The 22615-nt window shown below is 44.3% G+C and overlaps 1 protein-coding gene and 1 non-coding gene across 4 annotated transcripts in view; one reads left to right on the top strand and one right to left on the bottom strand.

Annotated features, from left to right (window-relative positions):
* Positions 1 to 5984: 5984 nt before the first annotated feature.
* The window catches only part of GPAT3 (glycerol-3-phosphate acyltransferase 3), a 62875-nt gene continuing 46244 nt past the window's right edge, over positions 5985 to 22615 (top strand). For 2 of the 3 annotated variants that reach the window (XM_042251593.1, XM_042251595.1), the window contains exons 1-3: positions 5985 to 6177; positions 6339 to 6626; positions 16354 to 16420. In XM_042251593.1, the coding sequence (XP_042107527.1) occupies positions 6486 to 6626; positions 16354 to 16420 (208 nt within the window). In that variant the 5' untranslated portion in view covers positions 5985 to 6177; positions 6339 to 6485. Of the gene's footprint in view, positions 6627 to 16353; positions 16421 to 22615 lie in introns of all 3 variants that reach the window. The other variant, XM_027971150.2, reaches the window with a different exon arrangement.
* On the bottom strand, positions 9773 to 9844 carry TRNAS-GGA (transfer RNA serine (anticodon GGA)). Its single transcript has one exon. It is a non-coding gene; the product is annotated as a tRNA-Ser (tRNA).

Genomic DNA, 22615 nt, shown 5'->3' on the forward strand with positions numbered 1-22615 from the left:
GAAAGACTAGAGATCTCTTCAAGAAAACTAGAGATACCAAGGGAACATTTCATGCAAAGATAGGCTCGATAAAGGACAGAAATGGTATGGACCTAACAGAAGCAGAAAATATTAAGAAGAGGTGGCAAGAATACACAGAAGAACTGTACAAAAGAGATCTTCACGACCAAGATAATCACCATGGTGTAATCACTCACCTATAGCCAGACATCCTGGAATGTGAAGTCAAGTGGGCCTTAGAAAGCATCACTATGAACAAAGCTAGTGGAGGTGATGGAATTCCAGTTGAGCTATTTCAAATCCTGAAAGATGATGCTGTGAAAGTGCTGCACTCAATATGCCAGCAAATTTGGAAAATTCAGCAGTGCCCACAGGACTGGAAAAGGTCAGTTTTCATTCCAATTCCAAAGAAAGGCAATGCCAAAGAATACTCCAACTACTGCACAATTGCACTCATCTCACACGCTAGTAAAGTAATGCTCAAAATTCTCCAAGCCAGGCTTCAGCAATACGTGAACCATGAACTTCCTGATGTTCAAGCTGGTTTTGGAAAAGGCAGAGGAACCAGAGATCAAATTGCCAATATCTGCTGGATCATGGAAAAAGCAAGAGAGTTCCAGAAAAACATCTATTTCTGCTTTATTGACTATGCCAAAGCCTTTGTGTGGATCACAATCAACTGTGGAAAATTCTGAAAGAGATGGGAATACAGACCACCTGACCTGCCTCTTGAGAAACCTATATGCAGGTCAGGAAGCAACAGTTAGAACTGGACATGGAACAACAGACTGGTTCCAAATAGGAAAAGGAGGACGTCAAGGCTGTATATTGTCACCATGCTTATTTAACTTCTATGCAGAGTACATCATGAGAAACGCTGGGTTGGAAGAAACACAAGCTGGAATCAAGATTGCTGGGAGAAATCTCAATAACCTCAGATATGCAGATGACACCACCCTTATGACAGCAAGTGAAGAGGAACTAAAAGCCTCTTGATGAAAGTGAAAGAGGAGAGTGAAAAAGTTGGCTTAAAGGTCAACATTCAGAAAATGAAGATCATGGCATCTGGTCCCATCACTTCATGGGAAATAGATGGGAAATAGTGGAAACAGTGTCCGACTTTATTTTTGGGGCTTCATAATCACTGCAGATGGTGACTGCAGCCATGAAATTAAAAGATGCTTACTCCTTGGAAGGAAAGTTATGACCAACCTAGATAGCGTATTCAAAAGCAGAGACATTACTTTACCAACAAAGGTCCGTTTAGTCAAGGCTATGGTTTTTCCAGTGGTCATGTATGGATGTGAGAGTTGGACTGTGAAGAAAGCTGAGTGCCAAAGAGTGGATGCTTTTGAACTGTAATGTTGGAGAAGACTCTTGAGAGTCCCTTGGACTGCAAGGAGTTCCAACCAGTCCATTCTAAAGGAGATCAGCCCTGGGTGTTCTTTGGAAGGATGGATGTTGAAACTGAAACTCCAGCACTTTGGCCACCTCATGCGAAGAGTTGACTCATTGGAAAAGACTCTGATGCTGAGAGGGATTGGGGGCAGGAGGAGAAGGGGACGACAGAGGATAAGATTGCGGATGGCATCACCAACTCGATGGACATGAGTTTGGGTGATCTCCGGGAGTTGGTGATGGACAGGGAGGCCTGGCATGCTGCGATTCATGGGGTCGCAAAGAGTCGGACATGACTAAGCAACTGAAGGGAATAAGTAATTAAAAATGTCATGTTAGTTTCAGGTACAGAGAAAAGTGGTTCAGTTATACATATATTTGTGTATATATACTCTTTTTCAGATTCTTTTCCATTATAGGTTATTACAAGATGTTGAATATAGTTTGCTGTGGTATACAGTAGGTCCTTGTTGTTTATATGTTTTATGTGTAGTAGTGTTTGTCTGTTAATCCCAAACTCCTAATTCATCCCTCCTCCCACCTTTCCCCTTTCGGAACTGTATGTTTGTTTTCCCCCATGACCTTTTGCCATCAGTTAAATATAAAAATCTCTTGTCTTTGTCCACACTCTAAGGGCTTGCTCCGCAAAGTGTGTCTGTACACCAACAATAATATCAGCATCACCTGGGAGCTCCTAGAAATGCAGAATCTCAGGCCCCAACCCAGCCCTAGGAAGAATCTTCACTCCCAGGAGCCACAGGGATTCCTACCCACTTAAAAGTTTGAGGCGCTCTGGACTGGATGCTAACCCTTTTCTTCATTCTCCTATACAACTTCACTTGGCCTCAGGTGTTGACAAGGAGTCATGCATGGACTTGACAGTTTCATCAAAAAGTTTAATATCTTAGGACTTGGAAGGGATCTTAGAAATTACACAAGGGAACCGTGGGATTTATCACTCAAACCAGGGCATTTTTTGAGAGTCAAAGGAAGGGTTATTAAAAATGTATGGCAGAACAGGTAAAGACAGAATTGTCCTGAACAACCTCATTATTGAGTATTTACTATCAGCTAAAGTTTAAATGGATTATCTCAAATCCCAATAACAACCTGGCCAGGTAGGTGTTATTAACCCTGGTTTACAGATATGGTAGGAGTAGTGGGTTGAACTGTAGCCTCCCAGAAGATATGCCCAAATTCTAACCTGTGAACATGAACTCATTTGGAAAAAAAGTTCTTTGCAGATTAAATATGATCAAGTAAGAATCTCAAGATGAAATTGTTCTGGGGACATTCCTGGTGGTCCAGTGGCTGACTCTGAGCTCTCAATGCAGCAGGCCTAGGTTCCGTAACTGATCAGGGAACTAGATCTCACATGCTGCAACTAAAGATCCCACGTGCTACAATTGAAGCTCGAAAATCCAGGGTGCTGCGACTAAGACCCAGAGTAGTCAAACAAATAAATAAATAATGAAATATTTTTTAAAAGCAAATCATCCTGCATTAGAGTGAGCCTTAAATCCGGGGTGATGGGTGTCTTTATAAGAGAAGAAAAGGCCATTTGAAGACTGAGGCAGCAGGTATGCTGCCGCAAGCCAAGGAACACTGAGAAGTACCCCCGAAGCTGGAAGACGCCAGAATGATTTGCCCCTGGAGCCTTTGGAGGGAGCTTGGCTCTGCAGACACATTGATTTCAGACTTCTGGCCTCTAGACCTGAGAGAATAAATTTATGTTTAGTCACTAGGAGGCTTCCTTGGTGGCTAAGTCAGTTAAGAATCTGCCTGCAATGCAGGAGACCTAGGTTCAATCCCTAGGTTGGTAAGATCCCCTGAAAAAGGAAATGGCAACCCACTCCAGTATTCTTGCCTGGAGAACCTCATGGACAGAGGAACTTGGTGGGCTACAGTCCATGTGGTGGCAAGAGCTGGACATGACTTAGCGACTAAACCACCACCAAAGTCACTATGTTTGTGGTAATTTGTTATGGCAGCCCTAAGACAGTGAAGGGAGTCTTAAGCGTAGCACGGGAGGGAGTATCCTTCCTAGGTTTAAATGATAGAGCCTTAGGGCGTGCAAGGAAAGGAGTGAAGTGAGAAGGCTGAGAAAGCATGGAGACCCCTTGCTATGTCTTGTCTCCCCTCTCCCTCTCCCATCACTGCAAAAGTGAGCTTATCTTGGTTCCTGTATTTCAGGCAAGAAAAAGATGATCTTTTATATCTCTCATTGAAGCCCCCTTCAATGTCTACATAGAGCTTTGTTGTTGCTAAATGATTTCACACACATCATCACATTTGACCCTAAAAAGAATCCATTTTACTGATGAGAAAACTGAAGCACAGAAGACTAAATGAATTGTTCAAATTTGTGTGCTGGAGCCGAAACCCTTCAAATTCTACTTTATTGCTGAGGCAGGAGATAGATGAGCCCCAGGCTTTGGATAGAAACTCAGTAATAGCAGAAATTCTATAAAAACAGAACGATGGAGGAAGCTGGGTCTTGTCCAGATAAAACATGGAAGACCACATATTCCTTATTCTCCAAGTCGAAGAGACCTCCCAGATCACACGTCCGCAGAAATGCTCCTTGGTGGCCAAAAAGGGAGGGGGCGTCACCTCATAGTAAGTGATAATCAACTACCCAGGAGCCTCTTCACTAGACTCCATTTTTGCTAAGAAATGAGCCTGCACACATGGTTGCAGGACCAGGCAAATCAAAATGATTGGCCAGAGGAAACAGGGAAGAAATGCCCCATAAAAGTAATTAAAACTGCCAGGAGGGTGCAACTCAGTGACTCTCTGAGCCCGCTTGTGTGTTCATCCACATTATTCTTTTCCTCCTAACAAAGGCTTTACTTGTTTCACCACTTGCCTTCTTTGTGGGAATTATTTTCTGCAAAGCTGAGAAGCCAGGGTGTTGTCACTGAGGACGCATCGGCATCCATCTCTGGCAGGGAACCGAAGCCCCTTTTCAAGCTGCTGCAGGCAGAGGTCTCTCGAGATCATAGCCATTTTACCACTTTGCTGTGGGACAATACTTCTTCCGTGGGAAAAAAAAAAAAAGCCCCCCAAAACAAAAGAAGCAAACCCAGCTCATGAAATTTGGTCATGAGCAACAGAAATCATTGGAGATTGTGGGTGCTCAGCTTTTGGGTCTCAATGGGTAGAAAAAGTCCATCCTTAAACAAGCTGCCTGCACTGGGACTTGTTGGGTAAACTTTGGTATAATCGCTCAGGGTTCCTTAGTCATCTTCCTTTGAGGAAATAAAAGGAGCGCTTAAGAGTTTTGCTTGAATGTATAGTGTTGAGTCAAAATAATCTTTGAGGATTTGGATTAAATATGTGTTTGTTTCCAGCAAGGACTTGGTAAGGATTTCGGCAATTGTTTTTCTTGTTTTCATAAAATGGCAGACCAAACAGAGGTTTAATGTTGAGAAGCCAAGCGCGTGAAACTTCTTTATTCATAACTTGAATTTTAGGACCCAGTTACATTTCTTTGCCCCTTCTTAGTGGTGGTGCGGGGCGGGGGGTGGGGGGGTGGGAGGTAAGGGGTTGTGATACCCACCAGAAGAAAGGTGCAAAGGCCGAATATTTACATTCTTCGCTGGGGGATTCTCCTTCCTTCCGCTCCTAGGTTCCGCTACACCTTAGGCCCGGCAGCCTCCTTGGCAGTATTTTCGATCAACCCTCTGAATTCAGTTTTTCTTGCCCTCCCCGTTTTTACAGCTTGAAATAACACCCGAAAGAGACTGCTGTGAGATTTTTGGTCTCATTCAGTGACGACCTGGAAATCCCGGGGAGCCTGATTTTCTCATCTACTACACAGTCTCAACATCCCTTCTCCGGCTTATTCTTAAAAACTGATCAGGTTTCTAAAAGGCTTGAACCGCAGTGAAGTCGATACCCCTCCACGGTTGTTCGAAGGAGGGCCAGCCAGACAGCGGTGCGGGGACTGAATTCCCTGGCAGCGCGCGTCCGCGGGGTGAAGCCAGCGCGGGCCCGGCGTTCTTCTGCGGTTTCCGTGCCTTGAGTCGGGGGTGAAAGGAGAGGGGAGCTGTGGTCGGAATTTTGCCCCAGGATGGGAGCGACCCTGGGCGGAAGGATTTCTGTGCCAGGGCCGCGGCTGCTGAGCGAGGTGAGCGGTCAGTGAAAAGCTTTCCCCTCCCGGGATGGGCTAGGTCTCTCCCCAGCGGCTCAGCAGTAGAGGGAGGTGATGGGGGGCGGGGGGAGAAGGAGGTGTGGGAGACCTGGAAGCTGAGGAACCGAGGCGTTCCCCCCCTCGCCCCTCCGCCTTGAAAGCCCGGCCGAGAGGTCGTTTTATACCCAAATAGGACCTTCTCAAGCGTCCCGGACCCATCGGTAGTCCATTCTGGGCTTAAGAAAAGGCTAACGTTTTGCAGATGAAAATTCTGCTCCCAAAGGGTCCTCCGCCGAGAGTGCTGAGAGGCGGGGCGCGGCGAAGGCGGGAGGCCGCTCGGGGAGGCTGCGGCGCTTTCCGCGTGGATCCCGCCTGGAGGCTCCCCGTTGGGTGGCGGAGGAGGTGGGGCCAGGGCAGGACGCAGAAATAGGGACTCCCGGCGTCCGCGCGCAGCCCGCCGGCGGTGCAGTCCTCGGCCCGGCGCCAGGTCCGCGGCGGCGCGGTGCGGTGCGCCTCGGGATCCTTGTCCCGGAGGGCCTCCGTGAGTCACCGCTGGAGTTGTCGCAATCGCCACCCAGCGGAAATCGGACCAGGGGTGGAGCCGGTTCCCCGCCGCGCTCGCGTGTCTCCGCGCTCGCTCCCAGGTCTGCGCTCCAGGCGACGGCTTCGGCGGGGGGCCTGGGCCTCTGGCTCAGAGAGAGTTAATCGGCCGCGGCGAGGAGGAGCCCGAAGAGGAAGGAAGGAAATTGCTGTCCTTCTGAAAGTTTTTTTTTTTTTTTTCTCCTTCTTCTTTTTACCCTCGCAGAGGTGAGTGCCGGGAGGCGGCGGCGTTGACTCCCGGGAGCCGGGCTCCGCGCTGCTGCTCCCGGAGTTGCCTTCGGACTACCTGGAGACAGGGACGGCCATCGCACTCGGACCTCCTCCGGGGACCCCCGTCGGGGTGCGCCGAGCCATGGATGGCACGGAGCTGGCCGGGCAGATCCTTTACACCTGGCTGACTCTGGTGTTCGGCCTCATACTCCTGCCTTCGGCCTTTGGGGTGTCTTTGGGCATCTCTGAGATCTACATGAAGATCCTGGTGAAAACTTTAGAGGTGAGTCCGTGGAGCGATGCTGCGCTTCCTCCTCGGAGGGCTTTGGCGGGGGCGGGGAGGGGAACCCGGGGCGATGGGGAACAAGGTTAGAGCTGAGAGCCGAGGAGACTCCAGGAGACCAGGAGGAAGGTCAGTGGTCTGGAAGGAGGTGCGTTTTAGTTTATCCTCGGCCGTATCCCGGCTTCTCCTGCAGAGTTGGAGGGATTCTGAGACCACTGGACCACCTTGTTGCTGTGGTTGGAGGTAGAAAGACCCCCACTCCCTGTTATTATGATGATGATTTTTACTCATCTCAATAACAACGCTTCCCTAGTAACTCAGACGGTTAAAGCGTCTGCCTGCAATGAGAAGACCTGGGTTCGATCCCTGGGTCGGGAAGATCCCCTGGACAAGGAAATGGCAACCCACTCCAGTGTTCTTGCCTGGTGAATTCCATGGACTGTAGCTTACCAGGCTGCAGGCTACAGTCCATGGGATCGCGAAGAGTCGGACACGACTGAGCGACTTCACTTCACTTCAATAACAACGCGACCGCCTTTTTTATCACCGGTATTTCTTTATGTTCTTTAAGAGAGGCAGCCGCCACCTCATTCTCCTTAGTTTGTACAACCTCAGGTTTCAGAGGTCCTTCTGTGGACTAAGGTTTCCCGTCTAGAAAGGCACCAAGTTTATGCCCCAGATAAGAATGGATGGTAGAAAGAAATCTGATTATATTTTAGGAGTCATGGAAATTTAATCTAACCAATAGCACTTGACATGTCACTGAAAATCTATGTTTTCTTTGACTTCAGCTCTCCCTACCCTCCTGTTTTCCAAATTTTGCAAAGAAAGGTGTTAGATGGGAGTGGCCCTGATGATGAAACAACTGTAACTTGCCCTTCATACAGGGTTTTATTAAGTCATGGAGGGTTCCCTGTGGACTCTCATCAGATGTAGGGAGAGCAAATGTTATCCCCCCCTTTACAGGTAAGGACACTGAAACTCTGAGAAGTTCAGTGGTTTGCTTGGATCAAGCAGTGGAGACAGTAGTCTAACTGAAGTGAGGGCCTGTAGCCTAAACGTTAATAGTGCAAACTCTGGGTACAGATTTGCTTTGACTTGGTACCAAAATCCCAGCTCTGCTTCTCAACAGGGAACTCACCTACTTCTTATGCTTCATGTTCCTTATCTATAAGATAGTAGTAATGATAAGAACTACTTCCATAGGGTTGTTAAGTGAGTTGAGTGAGTTAAAATATGTCAAGCACTTCAGATTGGTATCTGGACATGTTAGGTGCTGTGTAATGTTTGCTGCTATTAAAAGAATAATATTGTTGGGACTTGCCTGGTGGTCCAGTGGTTAAGACTATATGCTTCCACTGCAAGAGACACAGGTTCTATCCCTGAGGATCTTACATGCTTGTTTCTCTAGCTGCTACAGAAGGAAGCTTCTAATGTGCCTACATGCCTGCTCAGTGGTGTGCAACTCTTTGTGACTCCATGGACTGTAGCTTGTCCATGTGGTTTCCCAGGCAAGAATACTGAGTGGCTTGTCATTTCCTCTTCCAGGGGATCTTCCCGACCCAGGGATCAAACCTGAGTCTTCTGTGTCTCCTGCATTGACAGGTGGATTCTTTACAGTACCTTCTTACACGGGTTCTCATTTTTCTGCCCTTATTCTCTGTCTGCCCACGGCTTGGCTTTATTTGCTCTTCTCCCTCAGCCAGGAGAGTGGCTTTCAGATACACATTTCTAATCTTTTATCTCCTACCTGGAGATTACCTGTTGATCATCCACCAGCTGCTGCTGCTGCTAAGTCGCTTCAGTTGTGTCCGACTCTGTGTGACCCCACAGACGGCAGCCCAGCAGGCTCTGCCGTACCTTGGATTCTCCAGGCGAGAACACTGGAGTGGGTTGCCATTTCCTTCTCCAATGCATGAAAGTGAAAAGTGAAAGTCAAGTCACTCAGTTGTGTCGACTCTTAGTGAGCCCATGGACTGCAGCCCACCAGGCTCCTGGGTCCATGGGATTGTCCAGGCAAGAGTACTAAAGTGGGGCGCCATTGCCTTCTCCCCAACCACCAACTAATCTCCTGCAAATCTCTTCTACCTACTCATCTGTTTTATCGCACATTTTTGTTGCACTTTATGGTTGATTTTCTGTCTAGTTTTTAAGTTATATTTGACTATTCATCAGTCCTCATGTTTTAAAAGTTCTGTTTTTTCTACTTGGGAGATATTTCAGTCTCAAACCTTCCTTGTTGACGTCACACTTTGGACATGGTCACAAATGAATGGTCACACATAAATTTCTAGAGATGTGAATTTCCTAGCTGCCTCTTGCCTTAGATCATCTCCCTGTAGCAGATGATTATTTTCAGCTGGTGTTCACTCTTAGAACTCTGAAATGACCGAACTGTTCTCCCACATAGTAATATCTTTTGGAACCGACACTCCAAGTGAGAATAGAGTAAATCGCACACTCTGTCTTCCCAGGTGCTGACTCCTGAATGCTTGCGTAAGTCAGGTACAGCTAAAGAGACGTCAAGGAGCCTGGCCTGCCCTTCCCTGTAGCGTGCGTGGGTGCTTGTATTCTCAGTAGTATCTGACTCTTTGTGACCTCATAGACTGTAGCCTGCCAGACTCCTCTGTCCATGTGGTTTTTCAAGCAAGAATACTGGAGTGGGTTGCTATTTCCTCCTCTAGGTGATCTTCCCAACCCAGGGACTGAACACAATTCTTGGATTCTTTATACCACTGAGTCACCGGGGAAGCCCTCTAGTTGCTGTTAGCTTGGCAAATAAATTCTACACTTTGAAGAGATACCTCCAGTCCCGGATCTGACTTTCAGTGTGGCAGGACCTCAAGTTTTAATTTTTGTCCATCTAGATTTGAAGAGATTTCAGAGATGTACTCCTTGTTAGTGGAGCTCAGGAATGCCAGTTTTCTTTTCCTGCATTTGCGTTGGGTCTTTCTTGCAGCTGCTGGGTCTTTGTTGCAGTAGGTGGGCTCTTCTTCAGTTGCAGCATGTGAGTGAGTGAAGTCGCTCAGTCGTGTCTGACTCTTTGCGACCCCGTGGACTGTAGCCTACCTAACAGGCTCCTCCCTCCATGGGATTCTCCAGGCAAGAGTACTGGAGTGGGTTGCCCTTTCCTTCTCCAGGTGATCTTCCCTACCCAGGGATCGAACCTGGGTCTCCCACATTCCAGGCAGATGCTTTAACCTTTGAGCCACCAGGGAAGGTTTCTCTTATTGTGGAGTATGGGCCCTACTGTGCACCCATTCAGTAGTTGCAGTGCACAGGCTTAGAATTAATTTAATTCTAAATTAATTGAGAACTAGTTGAGTTCTCAATTGACTAATTGAGGGCCCTGGGCCATCAGGGAAGCCCAGGACTGGATCTGGTGTTTGAAAGACATTTGTTAGGCAGAGGTTGGTATAGTGGATTGTTTTTCTGCCAACTATGGGAATAAGTCCCTTAAAGACTGTGCTGATTGTTTAATATTAAAATGTTTTTATATTTGGACAAATACCCTACTCTTAGTTAAAGTCCATTCAAGGTCCAGACCTTCTGTTGCTCATTATTCCTTAGTATATTCTCAACTGACTCCGGGGTTTGTTTCTTTTACTTTCCAGTCCCAAGAATATGTGGCTTCCCAGGTGGCCCTGTGGTAAAGAATCTGTCTGCCAATGCAGGAGACTTGAGAAGCTTGGGTTCAGTTCCTCGGTTAGGAAGGTCCCCTGGAGAAGGAAATGGCAACCCATTCCAGTATTCTTGCCTGGAAAATTCCATGGAGAGAGGAGCCTGGCTGGCTATATACGTAGTTCTTTGGGTCCCAAAGAGTTGAACATAGAGACTGAGTGCACACACAGCCCTAGTAATACTGTTTGGACTCTTTAAAAAAATATATTAATTTAATTTAATTAATTAAAAAAAATTTAATTGGCTGCGAGGGGTCTTAGCTGTGGCTTGTGAGATCTTTGGTTTTTGTTGCAGCATGTGGGATCTTTTATTAATAGTTTCGGCACGTGAACTCTTAGTTGCTGGGTGTGGGATGTAGTTCCCCAACCAGGGATTGAACCTGGGCCCCCTGCATTGGGAGCTTGGAGTCTCAACCACTGGACCACCAGGGAAATCCCTCTTTGGACTCTTTAATTAGAATTGAATATTTTCTCAGGTTTCCTTGGTTACAGTTTACATACCATTTTAAAAGATTGTTTAGCTTAATACATTGTGTGTTTACTTTGATAAGTTTTCTTGACAATGGGTAGCTTTTTTGTGACCATAAACTCAAATTCTGGAAGTTGCAGCGTGAGGGGGTAATCTTCAGAAGAGCTGACTATGAAAACAACTAGTTGTCAAATAACTCAGCCAGCTGAGGACTCTTCTTAGCTTTCCAGTTCAGGTAATAATTATTTATTAAGTACCTGCTGAATGCTGCCTTCTGCATTGCTGAATATCTTTATGTGTCTTGAAAAACAGGGCTTGAATTCTTATCATAGAGTAAGTGAGTGATTCTCTAAACCAGTGATTTTCTTCACTTCTGTTTGTTTTTTTGTAGTTTTTATTTTTATTTATTTATATATTTGGTTTTGCCAGGGCTAAGTCATGGCATGCAAACTCCCAGGCCCCCTCTATTGGGAGCGCAGAGTCAGCCATTGGACCACCAGAGAAGTCCCTTTAAACCAGTGATTTTCTAGGGGTATATAGTAATGTTTAGGAAGTAGATGTGTCAATATTATGACTTTATATTGGAGAAAGTTGTTTTAGGAGTACAAACTATGAAAAGTAAAACTTCTGACTGAGGGAATGCATAGTCCATCTGTCTGGTAGGGTGTATTAATATATATTTAGATCTCTGGAAGAGACTATGAGTTTTTTATGTTTATCAAACAGGAGCATGGATTAAAGGTTGAATTATGCTGTTTTCAACCAGGAAGCGTTAATGATGCTTGTTATTAATTGGCCTAAGGACTGTTATTTGTTGGCCTGAAGTTCACAATTAGAGGGAAATAAAGAATGGAAAGAGAATATAGGATTAATGGAGAAAAAGATACAGGGGAGTGATACATAAATTGCTGAATCTAACCAGATATTGCAAGCAATCAGTTCAGTTCAGTTGCTCAGTGATGTCCGACTCTTTGCGACTCCATGAATCGCAGCACACCAGGCCTCTCTGTCCATCACCATCTCCCGGAGTTCACCCAGACCCACATCCATCGAGTCCGTGATGCCATCCAGCAAGCAATAGATAGATAAAAATAAATGTTAATGGACTTAATTTTCCCCTCAACTTTTGAAGAATAAGTTGGACACATGAACAGCTGCCTCCAAATTTCCGGCGTTGTAACCTTGGGCAGGTCATTCAAACATCTCCATCTTAGTTTCTTCCTGTGTATTTAGGAATATAGCTCACAGAGTTATTGTGCAGATTGAATGAGGAGAAGTGAGTGAAAGCCCTTAATATACACTAGGTGCTCAAATCTTAGTGGAGTTTGGATTGGAACAGTCATTGGTTGTGTGTGTGTGTGTTGCTCTTATGTAGCCAAGAATTAATCTACCTTCAGATCTGATGGGTCAGCACACATATTCAGAGCAGACTACTCCTGCCTTGTATTTTAGTTAGTATTCTTTCCCTTACCGTCTCCTCCATTCACTGGTTATTTTTCTGGTCAATAATTTTCAGACGGTTAACACTTCTGTTGTTATAACACTCAGGTATTACCCCTGGTGTTGGAAATACAGTAAACCTTCTAGAAGGCCATGACTGTTAATGACAGAGTGCGCTTAGTCGCTCAGTTGTGTCTGACTCTTTGTGACCCACGGACTGTAGCTTGCCAGGCTCCTCTGTCCATAGGATTTCCCAAACAAGAATAGTGGAGTGGGTTGCCATGCCCTCCTCCAGGGGATCTTTCCTACCCAGGGATCCAATCGCGGCTCCTGTGTCTCTTGCATTGCAGGCGGATTCTTTACCTGCTGAGCCATTAAGTGATAATAAAAGAAAACTACCAAAGCAATGTGCTTCTTACTTAACTTCATTCCACAGCACCTCTCTGGGATAGGGTGTGTTATTCCCACTGATAAACTGAGGAGAGAAGGTTCAGAGAGGTGAGTTGACTGGACAGTGGCATACAGCTGTCAGTGGTAGAATCAGCATTTAACTTGAATCTAGAGCCTGAGTTCGTACTCTGCCAAGAGACCGTTTTATTTTGCTACAGTTGATGGCCAGCCATTGAGTAGGCCTAACCTTTTGAAAGTAAAGCCGCTCAGTCGGGTCCAACTCTTTGCAATCCCATGGACTGTAGCCTACCAGGTTTCTCCATCCGTGGGATTTTCCAGGCAAGAGTACTGGAGTTGGTTGCTATTTGCTTCTCCAGGGGATCTTCCCAACCCAGGGATCGAACCCAGGTCTCTTGCATTGCAGGCAGACACTTTACCCTCTGAGCTACAATTTTGTTCATTTTTTCCTTCTTCCTTTCCCTCTCCTTAGTTAATTATTACGTGTCTTTTTAGCATGGAAACTGGAAGTTGAATTGCCTAGCTGATAGTGTCACGTTTTTGCAAATTTTGGCCCAGGCTTGAAACATTAGGCTTACCCATTTCTTTACTATGAATTGTGGACAGCTGCTTATTTTCTTTCAAGAAGATTTTGAAATTAAGTGAAATGACAACCTGACTGAAAGTTGTCAGGACTTCCCTGGTGGTCCAGTGCCTAAGACTGCTTGCTCCCAATGCAGGGGGCTAGGTTTGACCCCTGGTCAGTGGACTGGATTCCATGTGCCACAACTAAGACCAGACACCGCTAAACAATTAATTAGTCATTAAAAGCAAAGGCAAAAAAATGTGCTTGTCTTGAACACAGTAACTGTGTTTTGGAGGACAGACTTTGGAGCTAGCATTTTAGGAGAGGGGCTTTGTTCTAAACCTCGGGTGATGACAGACATGGAGCACATCATGCTGTTGGAGCAGAGTACCCATATTAGTTTGTTACTGTAGCAGAATCCCATAAACTCGGCAGCTTAAACCATGGAAATTTATTCCCTCACGGTTCTGGAAGCTAGAAGTCCAAGATCAAGGTGTCAGCAGGTTTGATTTCTCCTGAGGCCTCTCTCCTGGGCTTGTAGATGGTGCCATCTTGTAGGTAGTGACCTGGATGGTCTGTCTTGTGTATACGTGTCCCTAGTTCCCCCTGTTTGTATAAGGATACCAGTCATACTGGATTAGGGCTTCATCCTAAGGGCTTAGAGACTCAGTTTTCAAATACAGCCACATTTTGAGGTACTGGGGGTTAGGTACAAATTCATTTAACACATGAATTTGTACAGTTCAGCTCATAATAGTCATGCGATACCGATATTTTCCATCCTGTCAGCATGAACTGATTGTCCTAGTCTAAGGTAATTCCCACTTATATAATACTCAAAAGCGCATGCCCACATTAAAAAAAAAGCTCCAAGATAAGGATGAATGTTTATTTACAAAATTTTATCTTAATCATATCTTTAGTCTACTTAACCAATGATAGGTACCAAGACTGTAAAGTGAAAAACCTTTCCCCAGTGGCGCAGCAGGAAAGAATCTTTCTGTAGTGCAGGAGACACATTGGAAACGTGGGTTCGATCTCCGGGTTGGAAAGAACCCTGAAGGAGGGCATGGCAACCTACTCTAGGATTCTTGCCTGGGAAGTCCCATGGGCAGAGGAGCTTGACAGGCTACAGTCTATGAGGTCACAAAGCATTGGACCTTGTGTGTGGTCACAAAGCACACACACACACACACACACACACACACACACACACGGAAATAAACCTTCACCTCTACTGAGACAAGATGGGAGCATAAAAGTCCAGAATTTGAGAATTCTTGCCTGAGATCAGCAAGGGGGAGAAAAGGACGAAACCAAATTAAGACTCTGAGCCTGTTATCATTTGCAACTTGCCACTTGAAGCCGGGAAGATTAGGCATCTATTTATAGGCTGTTTTCTAGGCACAAATGGCATGTTCCTGCTTCGCTGTTTGGGATGTGGTGCAAGGGTCCTGATACAGTCAGGTTATGCCCTACTTCTTGACCTTCATGTACATGTTTTAGGATATTTATTCTCTAACACTTATTTTCTTATTTATTTTAAGGAAAAAAAAAAAAAACCCTTTTATCCTTCTGCTTAATCCCTTCAAGCCCTGCAATAACTGAAGTGTGTTTTTTCATTTGTTTGTATTTTGCAAGGGGATTATGCTGGGTTTTTGTTGAGGTGCGCAGGATTCTCTTGTTTCCTGTGGACTCAGCAGTTGGAGTGCTCGAGCTCTCTAGTTATGGCATGCAGGCATAGTTGCCCTGCAGCATGTGGGATCTTAATTCCCCAACCAGGGGTTGAACTCGAGTCTCCTGCACTGGAAGGTGAACTCGTAACCACTGGACGACCAGGAAAGTCCCAATAACTGAGGTTTTTGCCTTGACATGCTTAACAAATCCTGTCTTTTTGCCCCTTCAAAGGTGCTGAACTCTTAATTATAATTATTACAGTGACCTTCACTTCTTGTTTTGCTCTTCTCCTACCTCCCCGAGTCAGTTTAGGCACTGTTAGCTTCTAGAATTGTAATTATCTAGATGATATTTTAATTGATCCTTTCTCAACTGAAGATGGTAGCCATTGGGTCTTCTGGAATGCTGTCAAAAGAGTTCACTTGCTGCTCTTGAACTGTGATGTTAATGGTAGATGATTTGGGAAATATATTAAAAAAGTATAAAAAAGAAAAGAGCAAATCACACCTTGCTATATTTCTGGGAGTTAATTTTTTCTGTTCTTAAATTCTCTCAAAACTGGTTCCTCTTAATCATAATATTTTCTTTATCTTAGTAGGTAACTGACCTCATGGGCAGATTTTTTTTTTAAACTTTTGTTTCTTTGTTGTTTTTAAAATTTTTAATTGGTATATATATAGTTGCTTTATAATGTTGTGTTAGCTTCATATGTATAGCATAGTGAATCAGTTTTATATATATATATTTTTTCACATTTTTTAGATTCTTTTCCCAAAATAGGCCATTTACAGAGTATTGAGTAGAGTTCCCTGCGCTATACAGCAGGTCCTTGTTAGTTACTTATTTTATGTATAGCAGTGTGTATATGTCTTCACCAGTCTCCTCAGTGACTTCATGGATTCCTTTCCAGCTTTCCAAGTCTCGCAATAGTCCTGCTGCAAGCTTCTGTCTGATATAGGCAGTTAGGCATCTTGGAGAATGTCTCATCCTTAAATGCCTAATTTGTTATGAAAATAATACTCTTTGTGTCCTGTGTTTATGTCTTTACATGTATTAATCTCATTTAATCCTCATGGCAACCGTATGGGATAGGAACTATTATCCTCATTTAACAGATGAGGAAATTGAGGCTGAGAGGAATGAAGTAATTTTACACCCAGACAGAGTTGATGCTATAGTCTGTGCTCCTGTCCTACATACTTCCTGACCTTTTCAAGGAGTAATTTATTGGATACCAGGTGTGTGTGAGAGTTTTAATAAGGTAAACATGATCTTTTCCTCATTTTTATTTGGGAATTATTGGTAACTAATGTAAGAGTATACCTGGGACTTGGAATGCTATTATATCAGAGATTCAGTGGGGTATCTCTTCAATTCAGATAGCATGAGGGCTTAATGATTAATTTCATGTTATTTAAGCATGGTTTAAATATGTTGTGTCCTGTCTGTGGCACATTTTACATTCATAACTTCTTGTGTTTTCAACAGTGGGCCACATTACGAATTGAAACAGGAGTTGCAAAGCAATCAGCCCTTAAAAACTCAGCTTCTGTCGGTAAGTCTCCCTTTTCATTATGATGGTTAAAATATCCAGATTGGGTGGATATGTTTCTACACAACTTGAATTTGAAATATACCCAAAATAGTGCATGTTCTGGGCCTTGGATTGTTCATAATTCTGTCCTTTATGCAAAATAGCAGCCTTCTGAGTTCTGGATGACTTTTTACTGTAGTCATACCATGCTGGTTCATCTGTGTGTTCTTACAGGGTATTTCTAAAGGTATGCATTTAAAAGTGGTTGCCCATGGTATTTAAATGGTCTTAAGAAAAAGAAGAGGGGGGCTAATTGGACTATCTGGGGTTAAGTTAAACCTATGTTTGAGATTTCATTAGCACTTTATTCTAACTTTGGTTCTCAAAGTATGTTCCTTAAAATATTATTTCCTGCTAAAACCCATGAATTAGTAATTCATGAAAAAAAAAACCTCCCTTGTGATATAAGCTTGGGAGTCACCACATGCTACTAATAATGTCTAGTAATAAAGGCTCAGAAAATTCCGTAGTAAAGACACACTGCCTTAGTTTTTGTTAGAAGTGAGTTACCAAATCAAGCGAGCTGACCAGTCCTTGCTTCTGTTTGTGTGTTTTTCCTTTGTCCCAAAAACCCCTTTCATGTGAGTTAAGAATTTTAAGAATTTTTTAAGACACGGGGTTCATAGGGGAGTAGAATTCTGTGGAAGCAATGGCAATGAAATTACGAAGAAATAAATCCTTGATTTAATTAAAAGAATTAGCCTGTATGTGTTTCCCAAAAATAATGTATAGAAACAATATTGTGCTCATCTGATTTAGGGTTCAACATGGTCAAAATGTCAAACACTTCACTAGATGGAATGGGATTTGTCTTCAATTCCATGGAATTTGTCTTCTGAAGGCTTGTCTAAGGAATTGTAGAAATTATAGTGCATTTTGGAAATAAAGAATTTGAAGGAACATATCTGTGCATTTTTGTATAATTAGATTGCTGTGTTCTAATGATTGAAGCAACTAGTGAGCTTTGCGTTGTCTATGTAAACACCAAAGGATTAGCACCGATAACATTTTTACCAAGATCGGGTATTTCCGGCTATACTTGAACCTTTTTTTATTGCCGGATACCCTCTCTGATAGCGACTAAACGGCACTAAACGACCTACTAACTTTTTTTTTCTGGGTTCTCTTTAAATGTGTGTCCTGTGATTTAAGGAAAGAAGAAACTTTATTGCTAATATTTTGTTGCACTTGGTGAGATGTTGGGCTGTTGTTGACCTTGGATGAAATTCTCTGGGACCCTATAGATTGGGGTGGTGGCGGCACATATCTTGGGCCATGAATTTAAAAGAGCACGAAGTGTTTCAGTTTGGTAGTTAAGAAGATGAAAGTCACTAGGTAAGGGTGTTTGCAGCATTGTTTTAGTTTTGTAAAAATTATTTGGTTTTGGCCTTATTGCAGCAGCCTCTCTAGTTGAGGCACACAGGCTTAGTTGTCCCAAGGCATGTGAGGTCTTAGTTCCCGGGCCAGGGTGTCGAACCCGAGTCCCCTGCGTTGGAAGGCAGATTTTCAACCCCTGGGCCGCCAGGGAACTCCCTGTTTTAGTTTTTTCAGCCTAACGGGAATGAATATTTCCACTTGGATTTATTTATTTATTTATTTTATTTATTTATTTTTGTCATGCTCTTTGGTCTTTGCCTTTTCCTGGGTACCTCCAGGAGACAGTGGGAGTGAGCAGGAGGGGAAAATACACATCACAATGGTTGAGAGTCATCTGTGGACTCTTTTGATGTCATCAAACACTTTTGATGTCTACGAAATTTATCCTGTTTCCTTCAGAGTGGCTGCTCTTCCTTTTCAGCCTGTGCAGTTAGGAATTGACTATTGCAGAGACCAAGCATTTGTTGCCAGTGAGGTTGACAATGGATCCATAGGTGATTAAGACACGGTTCCTGTGGGGAGACAGGCATCCGACAGCCCACTGCAAGAAATGCTAAAATAGCTGCATAAGCAGAGGATGATGTGAGATCTCACGTAGGCTCTGCCATGTGCTGCTTTCATCTCTGTTAATCCCACAACTGTGCTTGGTATGCCCCTCTCCTCCTGACTTATGTCCTGCTTGGGTCGCCTGGTGGCAGGGTGTGTCACCTGTGGATACATTCTGGTGTTTGGAGTCAGCTGGGAGGTAGTGTCACAGTCCTAGACAGAGGCAGAGGGTGATGAAACCTTGAGCACTTGTGTATCTGGCTGGTGCAATCTCCTGCCTTTGGAGCATCCTGTCTCTGTCCCACAGCCAACTAGAGCACAAGTCAGGGTTGAGCCGGGCAGAGTTTAGGCAAGGGTCACTGGCAGGCCACAGCCCGGGGGTGCGGGTATGATTTTGAGATGTCCGAATGATGTGGTGCTGATGAAAGGTTTGGGGAACCGAGAGGAAGAGATGAGCTAAATAGGGATGAGAGTTATATTTATTTTCTGCATCCAAAAATTCTCTCTGCCTCTCTTACTTGGTGAAACACATTTTTGGAAACATTTTTCAAGTCTCCCTCTCCATTTAAACCCCTCTTGTACTGTATTGGGTTGGCCACAAAACTTCTTTAGGGTTTTCTGTACCGGCTTATGGAAAAAACACGAATGAACTTTTTGGCCACCCCAATATTTTTTCTGTACCTTTATTGAAGAAGCTGATTGAAAGCTGAACTTTGGGAAGTGTTATCTTTGTGCTTAAATACTTCATTGCCGTCCTTGACTGTACTCTACTATGACTTTCATTAAAACACTGTCTTAACTCATTGAGCTTTAAATATAATCATGAAGAGGCCCTTTAAGAAGCTCTAACGTTGTACATTCCTTCTCTAGGTTAGGGTTAGTGTTAAAACGGTGGTGAATGTAAATTTTCTCCTCCCTTCAAGTAACTATGTTATAAAGGAAGCATTCATCTTAAGTGGAGAGTACAGAGTTGCCCTCTAACCTAGTTTTTCTGCCCTGAGAGCTGATGTGCTGGAAGGTAAAATAAGAAAAGAGTCTTGGTTTCTTTGCATCAGCTGTGCTCTAGCCGTAGGACACATGCATCTCCTTGGAACCCTGGAACATGATTTTCAACAACTTATTTTACTCTGTTGTAAATAGTGGAAGGGACCTTTGGACTATAAGAAGCCACTCGCCTCTTTCTTTGGGTATCTGATTTCCAGGATTTAGACTGTCAGACCTGAATGAGTCAGTAACTGTGATTGTCACTGAAATTCGTGACTCAAGATAAATTCCACTGTAATTGCCTTGTGGTGCTAGGACACCGTGATGATTACCAACTGAATGTTGACAGGCAGGAATTAAGGGCCTGCAGTTGCCCTTACCTGGGGAGTGAGTCACAAACAGTACACGTAGAGGCTGTGGCTCTCACCTGCTGGTGTTCCCTCGTATGTGTTGCTGGCCTTGTTCTCTGGTGTGAGTGTTGCTGGCCTGACTCTGCATTATCGTCAGTGGGGAAACACACTTGCCTCCTCCGGCCCTCCACCTTGCTCTGTTCCAGCAAGGATTTGGGGTCACGTGGCTTACCGTTAATTAAGCCCCTGGGCTAAACTTTTCCTCTCTCCGACATCTCTTGCCCCTCAGCACCCCAACTCCACCTCTCCCTTCTCCCAGACATACACAAAGGACAAGATAATGTGGTGAAGCTTCTGATGGACCTGTTCAAGGAGAATTCAGCCCGACTAATGTCTCCCACTAATTTCATTCACATTTGGAATTCTTTTGTGAGAACTGACTAACCATATTGATACCAGTACAACACTATTATTATTAGTAATTGTTGTTGCTATTTCATTGCTCAGTTGTGTCCAACTCTATGTGACCCCGTGGACTGTAACCCACCAGGCTCCTCTATCCATAGGATTTCCCAGGCAAGAATACTGGAGTGGGTTGCCATTTCGTTCTCGAGGGGATCTTCCTGACCCAGGGATTGAACCCGGGGTCTCCTGCCTGGCAGGTGGATTCTTTACCACTGAGCCACCTGGGAAGACCTGTAATTCCATTTATATAAATCAACCAGGAGAGATGAATCCACAGACACAGAATACAGTCAGGGGGTAGGGTAGGGGGTAAGGAGTGACTGCTTCACGGGTTCAAGTCTCCCTTGGTGGGAATGAAAATGTTCTGGAACCAGATAGAGGGGCAGCTGCACACTGTGAATGAGTTAAATACCACTGAATTAGACACTTGAAAATAGTGAATTTGGTGTTAGATAAATTTCACCTCAATTTTTTTTTTCTTCTTGCCATACCACAAGGCACATGGGATTCTTTACTGCTGAGCTATAATGACAACTTAGTTTAGCGACACTTTGGAGGACAATTTGGCAAATGGCAACCCACTCCAGTGTTCTTGCCTGGAGAATCCCAGGGATGGGGGAGCCTGGTGGGCTGCTGTCTGTGGGGTCGCACAGAGTCGGACATGACTGAAGCGACTTAGCAGCAGCAGCAAAGTTGAAGACCTACTTATTACTCGTTAACTCCTTGATTCCTGTGATAGTGAACCTATCCAAACTCAGTATGTACGTGTTAGGAGGCGTATTATGAGTGCATAGAAACGTGGAAATGTGGAGGTGACCCACTTACTCCTGAGGAGGGAAGATTATGTAAGCTGCTTTATTTATACTGTATGGCAATCAAAATGAATTAACTGGATTTACATGAAGAAAACAAAATAGACAAATCTCAAACAACGTTGGGAGAAAATAAATGTACAATATAATAATATTCATTTAAAATTGAATACCTTAAACAGATATAAGTTTAAGTACCTTAAAATATTTATTTATGTAGATGTATGTCGATTAGTAATAAAATACTTATGGAAATGATACATCAGCTAGAAGGAAGGTCAGATGGAGAAGTGGGCTTTAACTGTACCTATAATTTTTTCTTTAAAAAATAGCTGAAGCAGATAGGCCAGTGGGTTTCTTTTCTTTGTTGAGCTCGTATGTTTTGGTTAAACTTGTATTTTAAACATAAATGTTAAGAAAACCAATCAAATAGGTTATTAATATCAATAGTCATTCAGCTAGAGTCTGTAGTCTGATGAACGGAACTAGTTTCATGTGAAGAGAAAACAGAAACTTATCTCAGGGGTGTGACTGAAGGATTCAGGCTCCAAAATTCACCTGTAGTCAGTATGCCCTGTGCCTGGGATTTAAGCTTAAACCTGTGGAACAGAGGCGCTAGTAGCTGAGTTAGAGCTGAGTTTCACAACCTTAGTACTACTGACATTTTGTTGGTGTTCAGTCGCTCAGTCGTGTCCGACTTGTCGTGACCCCATGGACTACTGCCCACCAGGCTCCTCCGTCCATGGGATTCTCCAGGCAAGAGTACTGGAGTGGGTGGCCATTTCTTCCTCCAGGGGATCTTCCCGACCCAGGAATCGAACCAGGGTCTCCTGCATTGTGGGCAGATTCTTTACCAACAGAGCCATCAGGGAAGCCCCAGACGAAGGCTCTGCCCTCTCTGAAGCTGAATCATTGCTTGTTACAGGGAGCGGTCCTGCATACGGTTCCGGGTCTCTGTGGCAGTAACACATTGTTAATGTGACAACCGGATATTGCCCACTGTCCCCCTGGGGGCAAAATCCTCCCTTTCTCCCCCACCCCGCCTTCCACTTCTGTTAGTGAATAATATGTTAACCTATTGGTACCCACTCTCATTGAAATAATTTATTTAGTTTTCTAACCAGTAGCCCCTCGAAGGAGCAGAACTTGATTTCTCCAGTTTGTGGCGAGTGGTTTGGGGGGAGATGGAGCTCGAGGTAAGGCATGAAAACCACAGGGTTAGTGGGGTCACTGGATGGTGGGAGAGGAGGCGGCAGGTTCTTCAAGGAGAGGGAGAGACGAGTGGAGGGAATCTTCCTTCAAAGTTCACCTCGTCTTCTGATGAAAATAGACTTCCTCTTTTAGAGGAATCTTTACTCACTTACCTCTGAACACAGATGACTATGCATGTAATTCTGGCCAACAGTGAGTAAGCAGGATGGAGTGGTTCTGGCAGGAAAGAGAAGACGTCAGAGCAGACTAATCGTCTTAACTGCGTGGTGAGGGATGGGTGGAAAAAGAGCAATTTGAGCCACAGTGAGGAAGGCTCCTAGCCTAAGAAACCAGTTTTTCCAGTATGTTTTAGCCCATAAAACATACTCTATTATTTTTCAAGATTGTTTTCCTTTTCATATAGCTGTAAC

This window comes from Ovis aries, chromosome 6 (genome assembly GCF_016772045.2).
Source record: "Ovis aries strain OAR_USU_Benz2616 breed Rambouillet chromosome 6, ARS-UI_Ramb_v3.0, whole genome shotgun sequence".
Classification (NCBI taxonomy): Eukaryota; Metazoa; Chordata; class Mammalia; order Artiodactyla; family Bovidae; genus Ovis; species Ovis aries.